This window comes from Theropithecus gelada, chromosome 10, assembly GCF_003255815.1.
Source record: "Theropithecus gelada isolate Dixy chromosome 10, Tgel_1.0, whole genome shotgun sequence".
Classification (NCBI taxonomy): Eukaryota; Metazoa; Chordata; class Mammalia; order Primates; family Cercopithecidae; genus Theropithecus; species Theropithecus gelada.
The window spans coordinates 15249184-15268382 of record NC_037678.1 but is presented as its reverse complement, the minus strand read 5'-3'; the positions used below and the strand labels follow the sequence as shown (position 1 = coordinate 15268382).

Genomic DNA, 19199 nt, shown 5'->3' with positions numbered 1-19199 from the left:
AGGAGCACAGCTGATGGATTATATGTTAAGAACATTTAGTTTTCTGAGAACCACCAAACTGTTTTCCAAAGTGGCTGTACCATGGGATCTCAGCCCCATTCGGACAAGGATCTTGGTCTGTCTCATTTGCCATTGAGTCCCCAATACCTTCAATATTTCTTGCCTCAAAGAATGAGTGACTGAAAAGTCTACCCAAGAAATGTCATTAAGCCCCTTCCAAACCACCACCTGGGGTCTGGGGCTTTTAAATTTTATGTATTTTTTTTTTAATGTTATTATTTTTTTTAAGATGGGGTCTCACTCTGTCACCCAGGCTGGAGTGCAGAGGTACAATCCTAGCTCACTACAGCCTCGAACTCCTGAGCTCAATCAATTATCCCACCTCGGCCTCCTGAGTAGCTGGGGCTACAAGCACACACCACCACACCCAGCTAATTTTTAAATTTTTTGTAGAGTTCGAGTCTCACTGTGGCAACACAGCAAGACTGCATTTCTACAAAAAAAACAAAAAAAAAGTCAGGCATGGTGGCACGTACTCGTAGTCTTAACTACTAAGGAGGCTGAAGCCGGGGACTATGATCACACCACTGCACTCCAGCCTGCATGACAGAGTGAGAGCTTGTCTTAAAAAAAAAGAGATTTTTGGATAATAGTTCTTTATCAGCTATGCCCCTTGTAAATATTTTCTCACAATCTGTGGATTGTCTTTTCATTTTCTTAAGTGACTTTTGCAGAGCAGAAGTTTTTGATTTTTTTTTTTTTTTGAGACGGAGTCTTGCTCTGTCACCCAGGCTGGAGTGCAGTGGTGTGATCTCCGCTCACTGCAAGCTCCGCCTCCCGGGTTCCCGCCATTCTCCTGCCTCAGCCTCCTGAGTTGCTGGGACTACAGGCGCCACCACCTCGCCCAGCTAATTTTTTGTATTTTTAGTAGAGACGGAGTTTCACTGTTTTCGCCAGGATGGTCTCAATCTCCTGACCTCATGATCCGCCCGCCTCGGCCTCCCAAAGTGCTGGGATTACAGGCGTGAGCCACTGCGCCTGGCAGAAGTTTTTAATTTTAATGAACCCCAGTTTATCAGTACCTTCTTTCATGGATTATGTCTTTGGTTTCTGTTTCTAGAAGGTAATTGCCAAGCTCAAGATCATCTCCTGTGTTACCATCTGGGAGTTTTATAGTTTTGTACTTTACATTTAGGTCTGAGACTTATTTTGAGTTAATTTGTGAAGGGGATAAGGTCTGTGTCTAGATTCCTTTTTTTTTTTTTTTTGGCATGTGAATATCCAATTGTCCCAGCATCTTTTGTTGAAATACTATCTTTTCTTCATTGTATTGTCCTTGCTCCTTTCTCAAAGATTCGTTGACTTTATTTAGGTAGCTTGTTTCTAGGCCCTCTATTCTGTTCCATTGATGTATTTGTGTATTCTTTCACCAGTGCCACACTGTCTTGGTTATTGTAGCTTCATAGTAATATTGAAGTAGGGTAGTGTCAGTCCTCCGACTTTGTTCTTCTTCAATACTGTGTTGTCCATTCTGGGTCTGTGGCCTCTTCATATAAACTTTAGAATCAGTTGATGTCTTCGAAACAGCTCACTGGGCTTCTTGTCTCTTTTATGTGCTCACCTGCTACGGTCAGGCCCAGTCAGGATAATCTCCCTTTTGACTAACTCAGAGTCAACTCACTAGAGACCTTAAGTGCATCTGCACAATCCCCTAGCCATATAACATGACATGACCATGTCTTGCCCACCCTTACGGGAATGCAAACCCAGGAGAAGGGGTCTTGGGGGCCATCTTATAATTCTGCTTGCCACAGAAATAACATTGAGTACCTACTAAAGTGCCACACACCAATGGAGTAATTCCCACCTTTGAGTTAAATGGTGTTATCCAAGTTTTACTTGTAGGGAAACGAAATGTCAGGAAAATGAAGCAATTCACGTAACTAGTAAATAGCATGGTCAGGATTCTAACGCAGATTTGCTGGTCTTCAAAGCCATTTTTGCCACACTATCTCTAACAAATCCTGTCACATCTTCCTCCTTCCCAGTTTATTTGCTTTTCTCCCAACCCACTGTCTTGATTGTGGGTCATCATCATTCATCCCTTCCCCGCACTCCTGCAGCAGCCTCCTGATTGGTCTTCCTGCCTTTGCTCTTGTTCTCCAGTTTGTTCTCCATAGTCCTTAAGTGTAACCCTGACTATATAACTTCCTACTTAAAATACTTGAATGGCTTCTTCCAGACAGAATCCATACATTTTAATATGGGTTACATGGCCTCAGTTTATGGGCTCTGCCTGCTTCTCTAACATCGTCTCTTACCTCTCTCTTCTTTGATAAATGTGCCCCCATGTTGTTTCCTCTGCCTAGAACACTCTTAACCACCCTTCATCTGCCTACTTCTACCCATCTCTCTGGTTTAGATTAAATGTCACTTCCTCCAGAAGGCTTTCTTTGACTCCCTAACTTGGGAACGCACTCCTACTACATGTTCCCATAGCACCAAATGCTTTCCCTATAATAGCACTATGTTTTATTACAATGACATATTTAACTGCCTCATTTGTTAGATTCTACATCTGATCCTTATCTGTATTCCCAGTGTCTGGCACATATGGATACTCAGTAAATATTATTAATACATGAATAGTAGAATACTTTAATGGGTTACTTTTTTTTCTACTACCTTTGAAATCTTAGTCTCTGCTTTTCCTTAATTGCCATTGAAATACTTTTAATATCACTTATTAGAAAAGCTGTCCACTTCCCATGTGTTTTATTCAGGATCAAATAATTAGTATATGGGGAAGCTGAGACAAGATTGTGGGTCTTTAAACTGTAAATTTCATGTGTTTTCCACTATTTTATGCAGCTTAACTTCCTTATAATTAGATCTAGTCTTCAAAAGCTTATCCTCCTAACTACTTGCTATACCACCACCCAGCACAGGTACTCAATAAACGCTAATCTGTTTTCTACATAATTGAATGAAATCCTGTGTAAGAGTTATGAAGGAAACCTTTTTCTTCAATATGTGAATTTGAATCTATAGTATATTAGCCAAGAATTGTGATTAGTGTGACAGCTATGGATAGCCTTATAGAATAGGAACATTAACCTTTTACAGTATTATATTGTGTTTGAGAAAACGTTGTTAAATGCCTTCCTTGTAAGTTTTATAATATGGCCAAATAAGCTATGAAATCTCTCAAGCATGTATATTTTCTAATGTTCTCAGTATTTAGAAGTGAGATTGATTGTACAGTTGGGAAAGATTTGGCAGCGTATAGACTTCCACAAATTATTCTTTCATCATGTATTCTAGTAAATGTCAGGCATATAGATAAGCCATGATTAAAAGATTAGTATGAAATTTAACAAACATACCACAAATTTTATCTCAAATAAGTGCAATCTCATTCAAAGCAGTTTACCTTGGAAAGTGTTCTAGGAATATTTCCATTCATCAAATGATTTCAGAATAGCTTTTGGAATTAAAGTCAGAGTCATCACATGAGCTTTTTACTGCCATCAGCCTCAGTCAGTCTTTGTCCTTTGAGGGTCATTATTTTGTGGGAACAACATGAAGAACTAAGGCAGCTAGGCAGAGTGCACGATCGAGCTTTGTTTAAAGCAAAATACAACTCTGAAGTTATGAGACAGGACTGTGTGACTGGTTTAGTTTTCGTCCCAAAATCTCACTCTTAAGGCAAACAAAAGCTCCCAAGGGCGTTGAAAGCACCAAACACTCATGTCATTTTTTTTTTTTTTCAGGCGGAGTCTCACTCTGTCGCCCAGGCTGGCGTGCAGTGGCGCAATCTTGGCTCACTGCAAGCTCTACCTGCTGGGTTCACACCATTCTCCTGCCTCAGCCTCCTGAGTAGCTGGGACTACAGGCGCCTACCACCACGCTGGCCAATTTTTTGTATTTTTAGTAGAGACGAGGTTTCACCATGTTAGCCAGGATGCTCTTGATCTCCTGACCTCGTGATCCACCCGCCTCGGCCTCCCAAAATGTTGGGATTACAGGCGTGAACCACTGCGCCTGGCCACATTCATGTCATTTTAATAACTGTAGGGCCAGAAAGGACTAGGAATAGATGAAAGACTGAGAATCACATTTTGATGCTTCCAGATAAGTTTTTGCAGAAAGCCATACTGAAAATATTTGTTTGTTAGATTAAGATTATTAAGTGATAACCCTTTCTTTACTTTAAATAGCTAACTTTTTCTGTAAGGGAGCAACATATATTCTTTCTTGGGCCCATAACCCTGAAAGTCAGGGCTACCTGGGTTGTGGTTATAACTGCCAGGGTCTAGTGTTACTACTAGCTTAGTGATGGTACCCTCAGCAAGTTACAATTTCTCTGACTTTATTTTTTCCCATCCTCACAATGAGAAATTTGGATAGATGAATCTAATTGCATGTCTCTTTCTTGATAGAAAAAACTTAACTTTTTCCCCTTAGACCATGTATAATTGTAAAATGGAATGCATAAAAATATAATCATCTGTTTTATATGTCTCTTATTGAACTGACTTTAAAAATAATTTGATTTTGTTTCTCAAAAATCATATATTCCTTTTGGCATTGGGTCAGAATATAGTGAAGAACAAACATGCCTCAGGTAGTACAGAGCAGTTTGTTGAAGTGAAGACATTTCATCTGACAGTGACTACCAAAGAATTGTCTTCAGTTATTTATTCGCTTCTTACCTTGAACCCAAAGAATGTGAATAGTCCAATAATGAGAAGCTACAAATGACAATAAAAGCAGGATGATGGAAATTACAAGATTAGAAATCAAAACCAGAGAAGCAAAAATAACATAGATTTGGCTCTTGCATTTCTGGCTCCAGAGTTTAAAAGGAAATTACATGGTTCAGATTTTCAAAGGTGAGAAAAATAGATACCCCAGGAGTGATAAAGATTTTCTTAACACTGAATTCTGAAAGAAATATGTAACATGGGATTGTATATAGGGAGAAGGAAGGTCTTTACAAATAATTTAGCATGTGGTTTTTACCTACTAAAATTAAAACTGATGTTCATCTCTGAGTGGTAAGTAACATGGATTAAAAATGTATTTTCCTGGCCAGGCACGGTGGCTCACGCCTGTAATCCCAGCTCTTTGGGAGGCCGAGGTGGGCGCATCACCTGAGGTCAGGAGTTCGAGAACAGCCTGGCCAACATGGTGAAACCCCATCTCTAGTAAAAATATAAAAATTAGCCAGGCGTGGTGGTAGGCACCTGTAATCTCAGCTACTTGGAAGGCTGAGGCAGAAGAATCACTTGAACCCAGGAGGGGAGGTTACAGTGAACCAAGATTGCGCCACTACACTCCAGCCTGGGCGACAGAGCAAGACTCCATCTCAAAAAAAAAAAAATTATTATTCTGTTTAGGAAAGCTGGTTAGTAGTTTGGAACTCTTCCCTTGATGAAAAAGTTTAGGTATCCTTCTATTTTATTACTGTGGATTCAGCGTTACTAAACTTGGGTTCTAATCAAGTCTTACCCTGTTGTATCTTCTATGTGGCACTAGCCAAAAAAGAAGAACATGTCGGCCTACCAGGTGTTCTGTAAAGAGTATCGCGTGACCATTGTGGCTGACCATCCAGGTATAGGTAAGAACTTTGCTGATCTGTAGCGCTTTTGCTTTCCATTTATATTTTGAAGCAGTGCAGTTAATTTCTTCTTCCTGTAGCATTAGAGCATAGATAATCTTTCTTTCCTCAGCTCTGCAAATCACTTTAGATTTTGCCTTAGTTTACCTCATCTGTAAAAGAGATGAACTTTCTATACATATCTCTTAAACTGATAAGGTGGGAAACTACGTAAAAATAAATGTTATAAAGCACATACATAAATGCACAAAAATATACAATTGTTTATTTCCAAGATTCTACAATTGGCCTTTTCCTTAAACTGCCCTTGGATATAAAGTTATAATGAGATGTCTTTTATTATATTGTTGTAAAGATGCTCTTCAAGTTACGATAGTGTTACATCGCGATAAACCCATTGAAAGTTGAAAATACTGTAAGTCAAAAATGCATTTAATACACCTAGCCTACAGAACACATTTAAGGTGGGCCTTAAATGTGCTCAGGACACTTAACATTTGCCTACACTTGAGCAAGGTCATTTAACACAAAGCCTGTTTTATAATAAAGTGTTGAATATCTTGTGTAATGTATTGAATACTGTACTGAAAGTGAAAAACAGAATGGTTGTATGGGTACTAGAAGTACAGTTTTTACTGAGTACATATTGAAAAATCAAAAGTCAAACCATCATAAGTCAGGGACTGTCTGTATTTGTCTCTGTATTAGAAGTTAATGAGGTGAGACACATGTCACTTAACCGCTACAGATTTCCTTTGCCTGATGTGTAAAATCGCTGCCCTACCAACTCCAAAAGGCCGCAGTGAGGCACACATGAATATGCTTTATAAAGCATAAAACTGTTATACAGTGGAAGGGTAAGATTACACATCTAGAGGATTGCTTCTGAGCTGCTCTAGGGAAATCCTTCTTTGGTTCTAATTGTTCAGAAATTTGGTAAAAACCTAACACCTTTTTTCAAATTCTACACATATTTTTTAACCTAAGTTGATAGGCCTTGTATTGTGGGATCAAATTAAAGACACCAGAGGGAGGATGCAGTGGCTCATGCCTATAATCTCAGCACTTCGGGAGGCTGAAATAGGAGAATTGCTGGAGCCCAGGAGTTTGAGACCAACTTGGGCAACATAATGAGACCTCATCTCTACAAATAATAATCTTAAAAAATAGCCAGTCACAGTGACTCATGCCTGTAATCCCAACACTTTGGGAGGCCGAGGTGGGTGGATTACATGAGGTCAGGAGTTCAAGACCAGCCTGGCCAACATGGTGAAACCCTGTCTCTACTAAAAATACAAAAATTAGCCGAGCATTTTGGTGCACACCTGTAATCCCAGCTACTCCGGAGGCTGAGGCAGGAGAATCACTTGAACCCAGGAGGCGGAAGTTGCAGTGAGTCAAGATCACTCCACTTCACTCCAGCCTGGGCAACAGAGCGAGACTCCATCTCAAAAAAAAAAAATTTTTTTTTTAAATTAGCTAGGTGTGGTAGCCTGTGCCTGTGGTCCCAGCTACTTGGGGGGTGGAGGTGAGAGGGTGGTTTGAGCCCAGGTGGTTGAGGCTGCTGTGAGCCATTATCACACCACTGCACTCCAACCTGAGCAACAGAGCCAGACTCAGTCTCAAAAAGAGACACTAGAAAGATGCTTAAGGAATAAATCCCTAGGGAGTAGATGGGTTAGGAGTTGAGACTGTCTTGTGACCATCAAAACATCCCCTTCCCTATAGAAAAAAATCAAAGAAAAGCAATGGGATTGGGGTTGGTTTTCTCACAGAATCTTGCAATATTTAAATCTGACCTTCAAAACCCTTTTCACAGTTTTTGCTCTCACCAGTCTTCTGTTTTGTTAATAGCTAACCCTTTACTGTATTGAGTGTTTTACTCTTTTATGCCAGATTTTGGGGAACTTAGTAAAAAACTGGCTGAGGTGTGGAAGCAATTGCCAGAAAAAGACAAACTGGTAAGTACACTTTCTTACAAACGTATTTTTCAGTGCTTCTTGCCTTCCAAAATACCTAATTCTTCCATAGACCAGCCAGCCAGACAGCACTGAAAATAGTGAAGAAAATTACAAATCAATAGAAAATGGTTTAGCAGAGGACATAACACTGTTAGTGCCAGTTCACTGTACATGAGGATTTAGCTATAGCAAGGCTGTCTTTTCTAACCTGGTCTAGTGTTTTTCCAACAGTGTTACATTTGAGCCAAAAGATGATCTAAGTTGAGGCATAACTAAAGTGTTAAATTATAAAATCAGAGCCCTTTACTGAAAACACCTAGTAATCAGTCATGGTCTGAGAACTGAGGAAAGTTATCCACTTAGCAGTCACTGCAGACAATAAAAACATGAGAATGTGCTTACTAGGTAACCAGGTTCAAGGTCATTATCCTCATCAACCATTACCAAATAATGTACCCTACTGTCAAGAAGCTAGTAAGACACTGATAAACAGTCATATCTGGACTGGGCATGGTGGCTCACGCCTGTAATTCCAGCACTTTGGGAGCCTGAGGCAGGTGGATCACCTGAGGTCAGGAGTTTGAGACTAGCCTGGCCAACATGGCGAAACCCCATTTCTACTAAAAATACAAAAAATTAGCCGGGCTTGGTGGTGCATGCCTGTAATTCCAGCTACTCGCGAGGCTGAGGCAGGAGAATCACTTGAACCCCGGAGGCAGAGGTTGCACTGAGCCAAGATCTCGCCATTGTACTCCAGCTTGGGCAACAAGAGCAAAACTCCATCTCAAAAAAAAACAAAAAACAGTCATACCTGAATCATTGAGACTTATGATATGAAGGTCATATAGGAGCAATATGTCATCTAGATGAACAACTATTTTTCACCCAGATAGATTATCCTTAGTTTTTGTTTTCCATGTTATTGTTATCCTGCTGTTGTGTTGGTATTGCCAACCAGCAGATTAGAAGAACCACAGAGACATTATATTGAACCAGATGTTTAATCTGTGATTTTACATTTCAACTTACAGTGATCTAAAAATCAGTGCCAAGATTTGACCATTAGCATTGAGGAATGTTTATAGTCCTCTACTAAGATATTAATGTAGGCCGGGCGTGGTGGCTCAAGCCTGTAATCCCAGCACTTTGGGATGCCGAGATGGGTGGATCACGAGGTCAGGAGATCAAGACCATCCTGGCTAACCCGGTGAAACCCTGTCTCTACTAAAAAATACAAAAAAAAAAAAACTAGCTGGGCGAGGTGGTGGGCGCTTGTAGTCCCAGCTACTCGGGAGGCTGAGGCAGGAGAATGGCGTAAACCCGGGAGGCGGAGCTTGCAGTGAGCTGAGATCCGGCCACTGCACTCCAGCCTGGGCGACAGAGCGAGACTCCGTCTCAAAAAAAAAAGATATTAATGTAGTCAGCTGTCTGAAGTCAGTTCAGTGACCCCCAGCTTAAAAGTTAGCATTAACCCTCTGTCTGCCTGCCTCCTACTATTGCCTTTCTTTTCTCCATTTTGTTCTTTCATAACTGCTTTTCCTTTTACTTTTTTGTCCTTTTAAATTTATTTTAATTTAATGTTCACTGGTGTTATTGCAGATTTGGAAGCAAAAAGCTCAGTATCTGCAGCACAAACAGAACAAAGCAGAAGCCACAACTGTGAAAAGGAAAGCATCCAGCTCAGAAGGTTCCATGAAAGTCAAAGGTAGTGACCACATCCCCATCCTGCTTTTCTCTAAAGCATGTGAATTTTGCTTCCTTGCTAAGAAACTGGGAAAAAAGCTTGCAATATTAGAAGTGGACCTTGATTCCCAGGTATTATTACTGAATGTTACAGGCTACCAAAAAGAGATGTTCAAATTTAGAAAATATAAATCAGAAGTCAGCAAACTTTTGCTTTAAAGGTCCAGAGAGTAGACCAGGCGCAGTGGCTCATGCCTGTAATCCCAGCACTTTGGAAGGCCAAGGTGGGTGGATCACCTGAGGTTGGGAGTTCGAGACCAGCCTAACCAACATGGAGAAACCCTATCTCTACTGAAAATACAAAATTAGCCAGGCATGGTGGCGCATACTTGTAATCCCAGCTACCGGGGAGGCCAAAGCAGGAGAATTGCTTGAACCCGGGAAGTGGAGGTTGTGGTGAGCTGAGATCGTGCCATTGCACTCCAGCCTGGGCAACAAGAGCAAAACTTCATCTCAAAAAAAAAAAAAAAAAATAGGTCCAGAGAGTAAATATTATAGGCCTTGTGTGCTGTATGCATTCTCACATTCTCTGTCACATATTCTTTGTTTTTCTATAACCCTTTAAGAATGTAAAACTATTCTTAGCTCACAGGCCGTAAAAAAAAAAGGAGACCATGGACTGAATTTAGCCCACAGGCCGCAATTTTGCTAATGCCTGGTATAGTTCATAAAAAGGGAAAATCAGGAAGAACAATTTTGTGTTGTTCAAGGCTGTAGGCAAGTTTTACCTCTCTGCCTCATTGCTGTGCTCTCAGCCTCTTCTGTAGGAGTACTGTCACCCCAGAAGAAATCCCCACCCACCACCATGCTCTTACCAGCCTCACCAGCCAAAGCCCCTGAGACAGAGCCCATTGATGTTGCTGCTCATCTTCAGCTGTTGGGAGAGTCCCTAAGCCTCATTGGACACCGTCTGCAGGAAACTGAGGTGAATACAACTATCAGCAGCGTGACTACAGTTTCCCATATAATTCGGATTCATTCACTCATTTTACATACATGTATTGAGCATCTACTTTATGCTAAATTATGCCAGGTACTCAGGATGCAGTGATATAGAAGATATAATGATAACAGAAATATCTATAGAGATATTCAGTCTACCTATTAGCTCTCAAAGTTTCACTAATGATATCCTATTGAAACAATGGCACAAAAAGAAATTGGAATACCCTGTAACTTATTTTTATTTTTTTTAAAATGCAGTGGAGACTGGGCGCAGTGGCTCACGCCTGTAATCCTAATTTGGGAGGCCTAGCTGGGAGAATCGCTTAAGGCCAGGACTTCGAGACCAGCCTGGCAAGCATAGTGAGACTCCATCTCAAAAAATACATATATTCAAAAAATTTAAAAGAAATAAAAATGGGGCTGGGCGTGTTGGCTCATGCCTGTAATCCCAGCACTTTGGGAGGCCGAGGCCGGCGGATCACAAGGTCAGGAGTTCGAGACCAGCTTGGCCAATATGGTGAAACCCTGTCTCTACTAAAAATACAAAAATTAGCCAGGCGTGGTGGTGTGCACCTGTGGTCCTAGTTACTCAGGAGGCTGAGGCAGGAGAATCACTTGAACCTGGGAGGCGGAGGTTGCAGTGAATTGAGATCGCACTACTGTATTCCAGCCTGGGCGACAGAGTGAGACTCCATCACAAAGAGGAAAAAAAGAAGAAATGCAGTGGTGGCTGGGCACGGTGGCCCATGTATGTAATCCTAGCAATTTGGGAGACTGAGGCAGGAGGATTGCTTGAGGCCAGGAGTTGGAGAGCAGCCTGGGCAACATAGCGAGACCCCATTTTTACAAAAAATTTAAAAATTAGCCAGGTATAGTGGTGCACACCTGTAGACCCAGCTACTCGGAAGGCCAAGGCAGATGGATTGCTTCAGCCCAGGAGCTCAAAGGCTGTAAGCTATTATTGCTGCACTGCATTCCAGCTTGAGTGACAGAGCAAGACCCTACCTCTTTTAAAAAAACAAAAACAAAAAGGCAAGAAAAACGATGAGTACAAATTCCATAGCAGTTTTGATTACTTCTATCTACTTCTAAGAGACTTTGCATTTTTCTGTGCAATTCCAGCAAAGTCTTGAATAGATTTAATTGTATAGGAGATTAAGAGTTCTTCTATTTTGAAAATAGGTAGCAAATGGAGAAGTTAAGTACCCAGCTCTCCAGTACTCCGCACTTAAATTATACAGTGCTATGTGCCCTAGGGAGATTTTTGTCCTTTTAAGCTTCGATTTCAAAATCACTTAACCTGCACAGCTGTCGTGTTTTGTTTCTATCACCATATTCAATTTCTAACTATACTGTCCCCTTAGCTGACTCAGTAGTATAGTAGTTCTGCTTTCTACCAAGTTATAGTAAGACATTTCAGCAAAGAAGCCAGTCTAAGCTACTAAAGCCATTTTTAAGCTAAGAAATTAGTGTAGGAATGTAAAACTAATCACTTGCTTCAGTGTGGAAACTGAATTATTCAACAAATAAAATGCCAAAGGCCACAAGAGCTGAAGCTGTATCTAAATTCTTTGGCTAGTTTCTAAAAAACTTAGCAGGAGTCAAAAGAACTTCAGCACTTTCATATAGTCTCAATATCTGAATGGATATAGGTATTTCCAGAAGAAATATTCTCTGACCTTACTTATTTTTCATATTTAATCATTCTTAATTTCATAAGAAGTAAAAACGGTTTGTTTTAAGCATATTCTGAATTTTCCCAGATATTTCCATTTAGTTTAGTAAGCACAAAGTTCACCCCTTTAAAGTGCAGAATTTAGTGATTTTTAGATTATTCACAGAATTGTGAATCACTACTATTTCATTCCAAAACATATTACTACCCCTAAAAGAAACCCGGTACCCATTAGCAATTTTTCCCCATTCTCCCTCTAATCCACTTTTGGCCTGAATTTAATCATTTGCATAGATCCCCGTAATTTTACAATTTCCACATACCACTTACACTATTATTTACTTTACAGTTTTATTTAAATAAACTTGTCTATGCTTTTATATGACATTCATGACATCTCAAGGGTTATATTCTATTTTTTTAATGTACATCATAATGGACATATAATTATCAAAATAATATGTTCAACAGTAAATTAATGTTCATCATTTTAGCAGTAAAACTAGAACATACAATGCATAAGTTAGATAATTAAGGCTAGAGGCTGAGCACTCTGGCTCATGCCTGTAATCCCAGCACTTTAGGAGCCAAAATGAGAGGATCACTTGAGGCCAGCAGTTTTGAGACCCGCCTGGCCAACATGGCAGAACCCTGTCTCTACTAAAAATACAAAAATTCGCCAGTCGTGATGGTGCGCACCTGTAATCCTAGCTACTTGTGAGGCTGAGGCAGGAGAATTGCTTCAACCGGGAGGTGGAGGTTGCAGTGAGCTGAGATCACACCACTGCACTCCATCCACCATCCAGCCTGGGCAACAGAGTGAGACCCTGTCTCAAAAAAAATAAAAATTAAAAAATACACATATATATATATCTTAAGAAAGTTAAGGCTGGAACCCAAATTGCAGAGGGACTTCATAGACATTCTGAAGTGTGTATTCTTTACTGTTGGGGAACTACAGGGGTTTTTAGAGTGGAAAGGGATGAGATCAGAGCTCTCATTTACTTTTCTCTGAGAATATCTTTTATTTTAGATTGGAAGTGAAAAGAGACCAGAATTGGGGAGAAGTTATAACAACAATCCAAGTCTAGATGTGACAAAGATAAATTAGCTATAAATAACTATAGGGCAAAGGTAATGGAATAATATTGCTAATTACTTACATTTTTGGGGTTTTAGATATTATCTTCCCTATATATTAACATTTTATTGAATGCTTACCCAACTTTGGTTCAGAGTGCTTAATATGAATTACATCATTTAATTCACACTGCAGCTTTGTAAGACAGAATTTTTGTTCCCCCTATTTTACAGAAGAATAAACAGACTTGAAGAGGTGAAGTCACTTTCTCTAGACTTCAGCCCCTAAGTGGTAAAGCAGAGACTTGAATTTGGAATGTGACCTCAAGGTCCGGATTCTTCTTACTGCACTGCTGCCCTCAGAAAGTGTAGAGGGGAGATGTTGACAAGGAGGATGAGGGAAAGGAAGAGTCATTGATGACTAGGCCTTGAAACTGGGCAGTTATGTGAATGGTGGTGACTCTGGCAGAGAAATGGATGCTAAAAGGAGGGCTAGATTTGGATGGGAAGGTTATTCTTCCTTACAGCATGTTGAGATGGAGAAATGTCCAAAAGGAGAGACCCAAAAGACAGCCAGAAATGCAATTTTGAAGATCAAGATGTTGATAATAATAGTCATAATTACTGATATTTTTTGAGTACTTAACCGTGTATTAAGCACCATCCCAAGTATATCTATTATCTCAATCCCATCTGCTGCAGATGCTGTTAGTATTTTACAGGCACAGCATAGTAAGCAACTTGCCCAGGTACAAAACAGTGAGTAGTGGAGCCAGGATCTGGACCCGGGCAGTCTTGAATCCAGAGCTCATTTTCTTAAGGACTCTGCTGTGCTGCTTCCCAACATGACGTATCCTCACAGTGTTTCTAGTTAAAGCAGATTATACAAGAACTGGGCAGTAGCAACAGTCTTTCTTATCTCTTTGAATCACAAATATATAACTATGAATTACATAAAATGTTAAAATTTGAACCAAATTCACCTCTCTTTGAGAGTGAACAACTCAACCTAGAAAAATTATATCATCAGGCTGGGCGCGGTGGCTCAAGCCTGTAATCCCAGCACTTTGGGAGGCCGAGACGGGCGGATCACAAGGTCAGGAGATCGAGACCATCCTGGCTAACACGGTGAAACCCCGTCTCTACTAAAAATACGAAAAACTAGCCGGGCGAGGTGGCGGGCGCCTGTAGTCCCAGCTACTCGGGAGGCTGAGGCAGGAGAATGGTGTGAACCCGGGAGGCGGAGCTTGCAGTGAGCTGAGATGCGGCCACTGCACTCCAGCCTGGGCGACAGAGCGAGACTCTGTCTCAAAAAAAAAAAAAAAAAAGAAAAATTATATCATCAGCTATCAAAAGCTACATACATGTAGGGTTGTAGGATTCTCATAGTAATCACATCTGAGCTATATTTGTGGAGTTTATAACAGATACACTTTGCATACATAATCACAAATCTTACCAACAGCTCTCCAGAGTAAGTAAAGCATTTTTTACTATTCCTGTTAAAGAGACAGAAGTTGGCCGGGCGCGGTGGCTCAAGCCTGTAATCCCAGCACTTTGGGAGGCCGAGACGGGCGGATCACGAGGTCAGGAGGTCGAGACCATCCTGGCTAACACAGTGAAACCCCGTCTCTACTAAAAATACAAAAAATTAGCCGGGCGTAGTGGCGGCGCCTGTAGTCCCAGCTACTCGGGAGGCTGAGGCAGGAGAATGGCGTAAACCCGGGAGGCGGAGCTTGCAGTGAGCCGAGATCACGCCACTGCATTCCAGCCTGGGCAACAGAGTGAGACTCCGCCTCAAAAAAAAAAAAAAAAAAGAGACAGAAGTTAAGTATTTGACCTCCCCAAGGTCACATAGAAGGTAAGATGGGCTAGGATTATAGAAAGGAAACCTGGGAATGTGTTGTAAAAGTTTTCTTTCTAAACAACTTACAGAGTTATCAGAGTGAACTTTCCATTTCTGCTGTAAAGTTTCGAATTGTAAGATTAGAACTGCCTAGGATTTAAAGTACTGTGTGAGGAAGTCAGCCCGAACACAGAGAGAGCATCAGGAGTGTGACTCAAGCAACAACCTCCTCTCCTTTTCAGGGTATGGTGGCTGTGTCTGGCAGTTTGTCAGTGCTTCTGGATTCCATTATCTGTGCCCTTGGCCCCTTGGCATGTCTCACCACACAACTACCTGAATTGAATGGCTGTCCCAAACAGGTCTTGGTGAGTTTTCCCTGGATTTTTAGGGTCAGACCCATTGGGCATCAGAGATGCCCTGCCTTAATGAACACTGTCAGACACAGGCTCATAAGGCTTTGTGACACATAGTGCTTCCTTTATCTGTTAGCTCGTGGAACATGATGCTATATTATCAAAGGCATGCTGTGCTTTCACTGAAACTAGAAAACAAGCCATTTACCAAAATAGTGCTTAAGAAAGAAGCATTCTCGCCCTCGAGGTACTGCGATTCCTGTGTTTCCTGTTTGCTATTCTACACCCAAAGACGGTACAGGAATTGTCTCCCTCTTTTTTACTAGGATTAATGGGAGAAGTCAGCAGAAAAGTTCCTAGCATAACAAACAACAGGATGCCGTCTTCATTCTCACCTGTTTTTCTAACTCCATTTGATTTTTTTTATCTCTCTCATTGAACAAAGAAACATGTCAGGAAACCAAGGTAAAGTACTCTTCAGTTGAACATTTTTCTTTGTTTTGCAGTCAAACACACTAGACAACATTGCTTACATCATGCCTGGACTGTGACAGCAAAGAATCCTGGGACAGAAACCTTATCCTACACCATTGCTGGTTTGTGTATATATGACTGTTCCAGATTCCTTCACTGGCCTCTGGGTGTAGGTTTTAAATTTTTATATCTATACATACATATATACATATATATATAATGTACAGTATATACATAGGACTGTAACTACTTTGCTTTTAATAATTTTATGAAATGGCAAAGGTTTAGCCAAGAGGAAATTTTGGCATGAATACAGGCTTGGGATTCTTTTTTCTCCTGTGGTGGATAAATCTGCCTTAAAAATCATTGTAACTTGGGGGCTGGGGGCTTGTTCTGGGTGCCAAGCGCATCTCTTTATGGACAGCTAAAATGTGATTATTTTCCAAACTCAGTTGGACCTCCAGACCCATCACTGACCATTTGCCTTACCTGTCTTAGTCTGAAATATGTAATAGGAAAGATAACGGGAAGATGCCAGTTGACTGAAAATTCAAAGCCTTTCAATTTGAAGTGACCTAGGTGGGAGGTGATAAAATTTGTTCCCATTATAGTTAGGAAGGTGGCTTAGGTGAATTGAGTAGGGGGTTCATTCCAATTCCTATTGTATAGGTGTCCATGTCTGAAAATTTATTGTAATCATTGGTACCATTGGCGGCCTCAACAGAGGCCAAGGAGTTCTGTGAGCCCTGGCAGCATAAAACACCTTGGAGGGTGAAGCCGTCAGTGCCATCAGTTGGACCTCCATACATTCTGAGCTAACCCAGAATATTTAGTCTGCAGAACTAAGAGCTAGTGTCTTTCACTGGTGGCATGAAGTTAACCACCAAGTCCTCACAAGCCGTGCTGCTTAGTTACTTGGTGGTTATGGATAAACTTTGCCCAGCATGATTTTTGGATTCATCTTATCGGTTCCCCTGGTGGGCAGATACACAGTGTTCTGCATTCCACATGTAAGTGAATTGCAAAAACAGAACAAAACTCACTCTCTTGTAGGTTTATTTATGTGTGTGTGAATGTGTATTTTAATTATGTGTATTTAACTCTTTAAAATCTCTTAGATTTTAATTTATCCTGTAAATTTCTGTATATATAATTTAATAACAAAAGCCTCCACCAGCAACAGCATGTGGAAGATACATATTTGTCATTTCTCCTTCCTTCCCTCCCATCCTTCCTTCTTTCATTCTTTCTTTCCTTCCTTCCTTCCCTCTTTCCTTCCTTCCTCCTGATCTATTCCAAAAACTCTGAATCATCTACATATTAAGGTATTTTACCTCAAAAATGAATCATTGTGTTAGGATTCTAATTCTTTACAAAGAACTTCATGGGCTTCAATAATGTCTAGAAAGTAAAATAAAGAGGAATGTTACCATCCCCAGCTGCCCTCATTTCCAGAGAACCAGACTTTTGCTTCCCAGCTGGAAAGAAGACAGTTGAGCACTTCAGGATGGTTTTTAAATCTGGTGTGAGATTCTCTGCCAACACCAAGCTCTGAGCTAACTGTGCTTTCTTCTCCTGGCCTAGACAGCACTGCAGCATCAAAGTAGATCTTCGGGGACAGTGTAGCCCGTCTGCATCCTATTTAATTTCTTCCCCTCTCCCCACCAGTGTTGTCACAGGGCTATGTTGCTTAAAGGTATTCTGGCTGCTGAATCCCTTTCTCAGCTCAGAGCAGTTTTGAGATTTAATTGGGAATACAGAGAAAGAAACAGGATTGTTTGGGAACCAAAATCAAGAGGAACAGAAATCTTAACTTGATTTCATGTATTAGAACATTGGGCCGGGCGCGGTGGCTCAAGCCTGTAATCCCAGCACTTTGGGAGGCCAAGACAGGCGGATCACGAGGTCAGGAGATCGAGACCATCCTGGCTAACACGGTGAAACCCCGTCTCTACTTAAAAATACAAAAAAGAAAACTAGCCGGGCGTGGTGGCGGGCGCCTGTAGTCCCAGCTACTCAGGAGGCTGAGGCAGGAGAATGGCGTGAACCCAGGAGGCGGAGCTTGCAGTGAGCTGAGATCCAGCCACTGCACTCCAGCCTGGACGACACAGTGAGACTCCGTCTCAAAAAAAAAAAAAAAAAAACATTGTACCATGCCTCTTCTCCATCTGGAAGTTTCCTGTTTGACACAGGGTATCTAGGAGGGGCGGAGAAGACATGGATAGTACAGGAAGACATTAATCCTAGCATTGTCATTTATGTACATTAATGAAATCCTGATGAGGACCTGCTTTTTGTTTGTTTTCCTTTGAAACCCAGCCCTATTGTATTTGTATTTAAAATTTGTACACATTTGTATAATAATCTGTACCTTGTGGTATTTGGTACTATTAGAGGAAAAACTTTGGATTCAGACCTTCTTGCAGTTTTTATATCATTGTTTTATTTTGTTTTTTAAATAAATTCTAGTGGTTTGATCCAAATCCCATTACAGTTGTATAAAGAAATAAAATTTTGTACTTATATTATTAAAAATCACATTTTTAATATTTGTAGTCCAGTCTCAGCTGTCTTTTCCCTAATCATGATAATCATAGTTGCTATGAAATTATGAAACCTGGCCGGGCGCGGTGGCTCACGCCTGTAATCCCAGCACTTTGGGAGGCCGAGGCGGGTGGATCACAAGGTCAGGAGATCGAGACCATGGTGAAACCCCGTCTCTACTAAAAATAGAAAAAATTAGCCGGGCGCAGCGGCGGGCGCCTGTAGTCCCAGCTACTCGGGAGGCTGAGGCAGGAGAATGGCGTGAACCCGGGAGGCGGAGCTTGCAGTGAGCCGAGATTGCACCACTGCACTCCAGCCTGGGCAACAGAGCAAGACTCCGTCTCAAAAAAAAAAAAAAAAAGAAATTATGAAACCTGTTTTTCACTTTATTCTACCATTATTTTCTTAAGAAAAAAATCAACCCACAATGGAGATTAAATTTCTAATCTTAGCCATTTTCCTAATATACTCCTTACTCTGTTTCTATTAATTTTAACATTGTAGAGGCTCTCGTTTTCTCTTTTGCGAACTGCAAATGTAGTGAATCTCATAACGGCACCTTCATTTATTGGCAAACAAAACTATGTGCATTATGGTGTTGGCCTAAATCAAGAAAATGTTCGTTCATCTTATATAAGGGTTGCATCTGAATCATGTGCTAAATGATATGTTTCAGTACTGTCCTGGCTTAGTCAGTAATCCTATTGATAAGTTACTTAATCTTGATAGGCTTCCAAAGTCCCATCTATAGAACAGTGTTAAAGTCACTTCCCTGTCTCTAGACCTGCAGCCATCCAGCCTGACATGAATGTTTTAATAATATGAACATTGGATATATGGAGATAAGACCTTTCAAGGTAAAAATTTCAGTGCAAACACAAGGTGTTAAAAGTCATAAATAGTGAAATAATATGATTAATTAAAAGGCTAATGTCTTATGGAAAGGCAGCAAGGA

At 40.8% G+C, this 19199-nt stretch overlaps 1 protein-coding gene across 2 annotated transcripts in view; it reads left to right on the top strand.

Annotated features, from left to right (window-relative positions):
- HMGXB4 (HMG-box containing 4) overlaps window positions 1-18255 on the top strand; it is a 40288-nt gene extending 22033 nt beyond the window's left edge. The window contains exons 7-13 of one of the 2 annotated variants that reach the window (XM_025400111.1): window positions 5542-5623; window positions 7520-7584; window positions 9184-9289; window positions 10083-10252; window positions 15116-15238; window positions 15733-17534; window positions 17846-18255. In XM_025400111.1, the coding sequence (XP_025255896.1) occupies window positions 5542-5623; window positions 7520-7584; window positions 9184-9289; window positions 10083-10252; window positions 15116-15238; window positions 15733-15777 (591 nt within the window). In that variant the 3' untranslated portion in view covers window positions 15778-17534; window positions 17846-18255. The remainder of the gene's footprint in view (window positions 1-5541; window positions 5624-7519; window positions 7585-9183; window positions 9290-10082; window positions 10253-15115; window positions 15239-15732; window positions 17535-17845) is intronic. The other variant, XM_025400110.1, reaches the window with a different exon arrangement.
- Window positions 18256-19199: the final 944 nt, after the last annotated feature.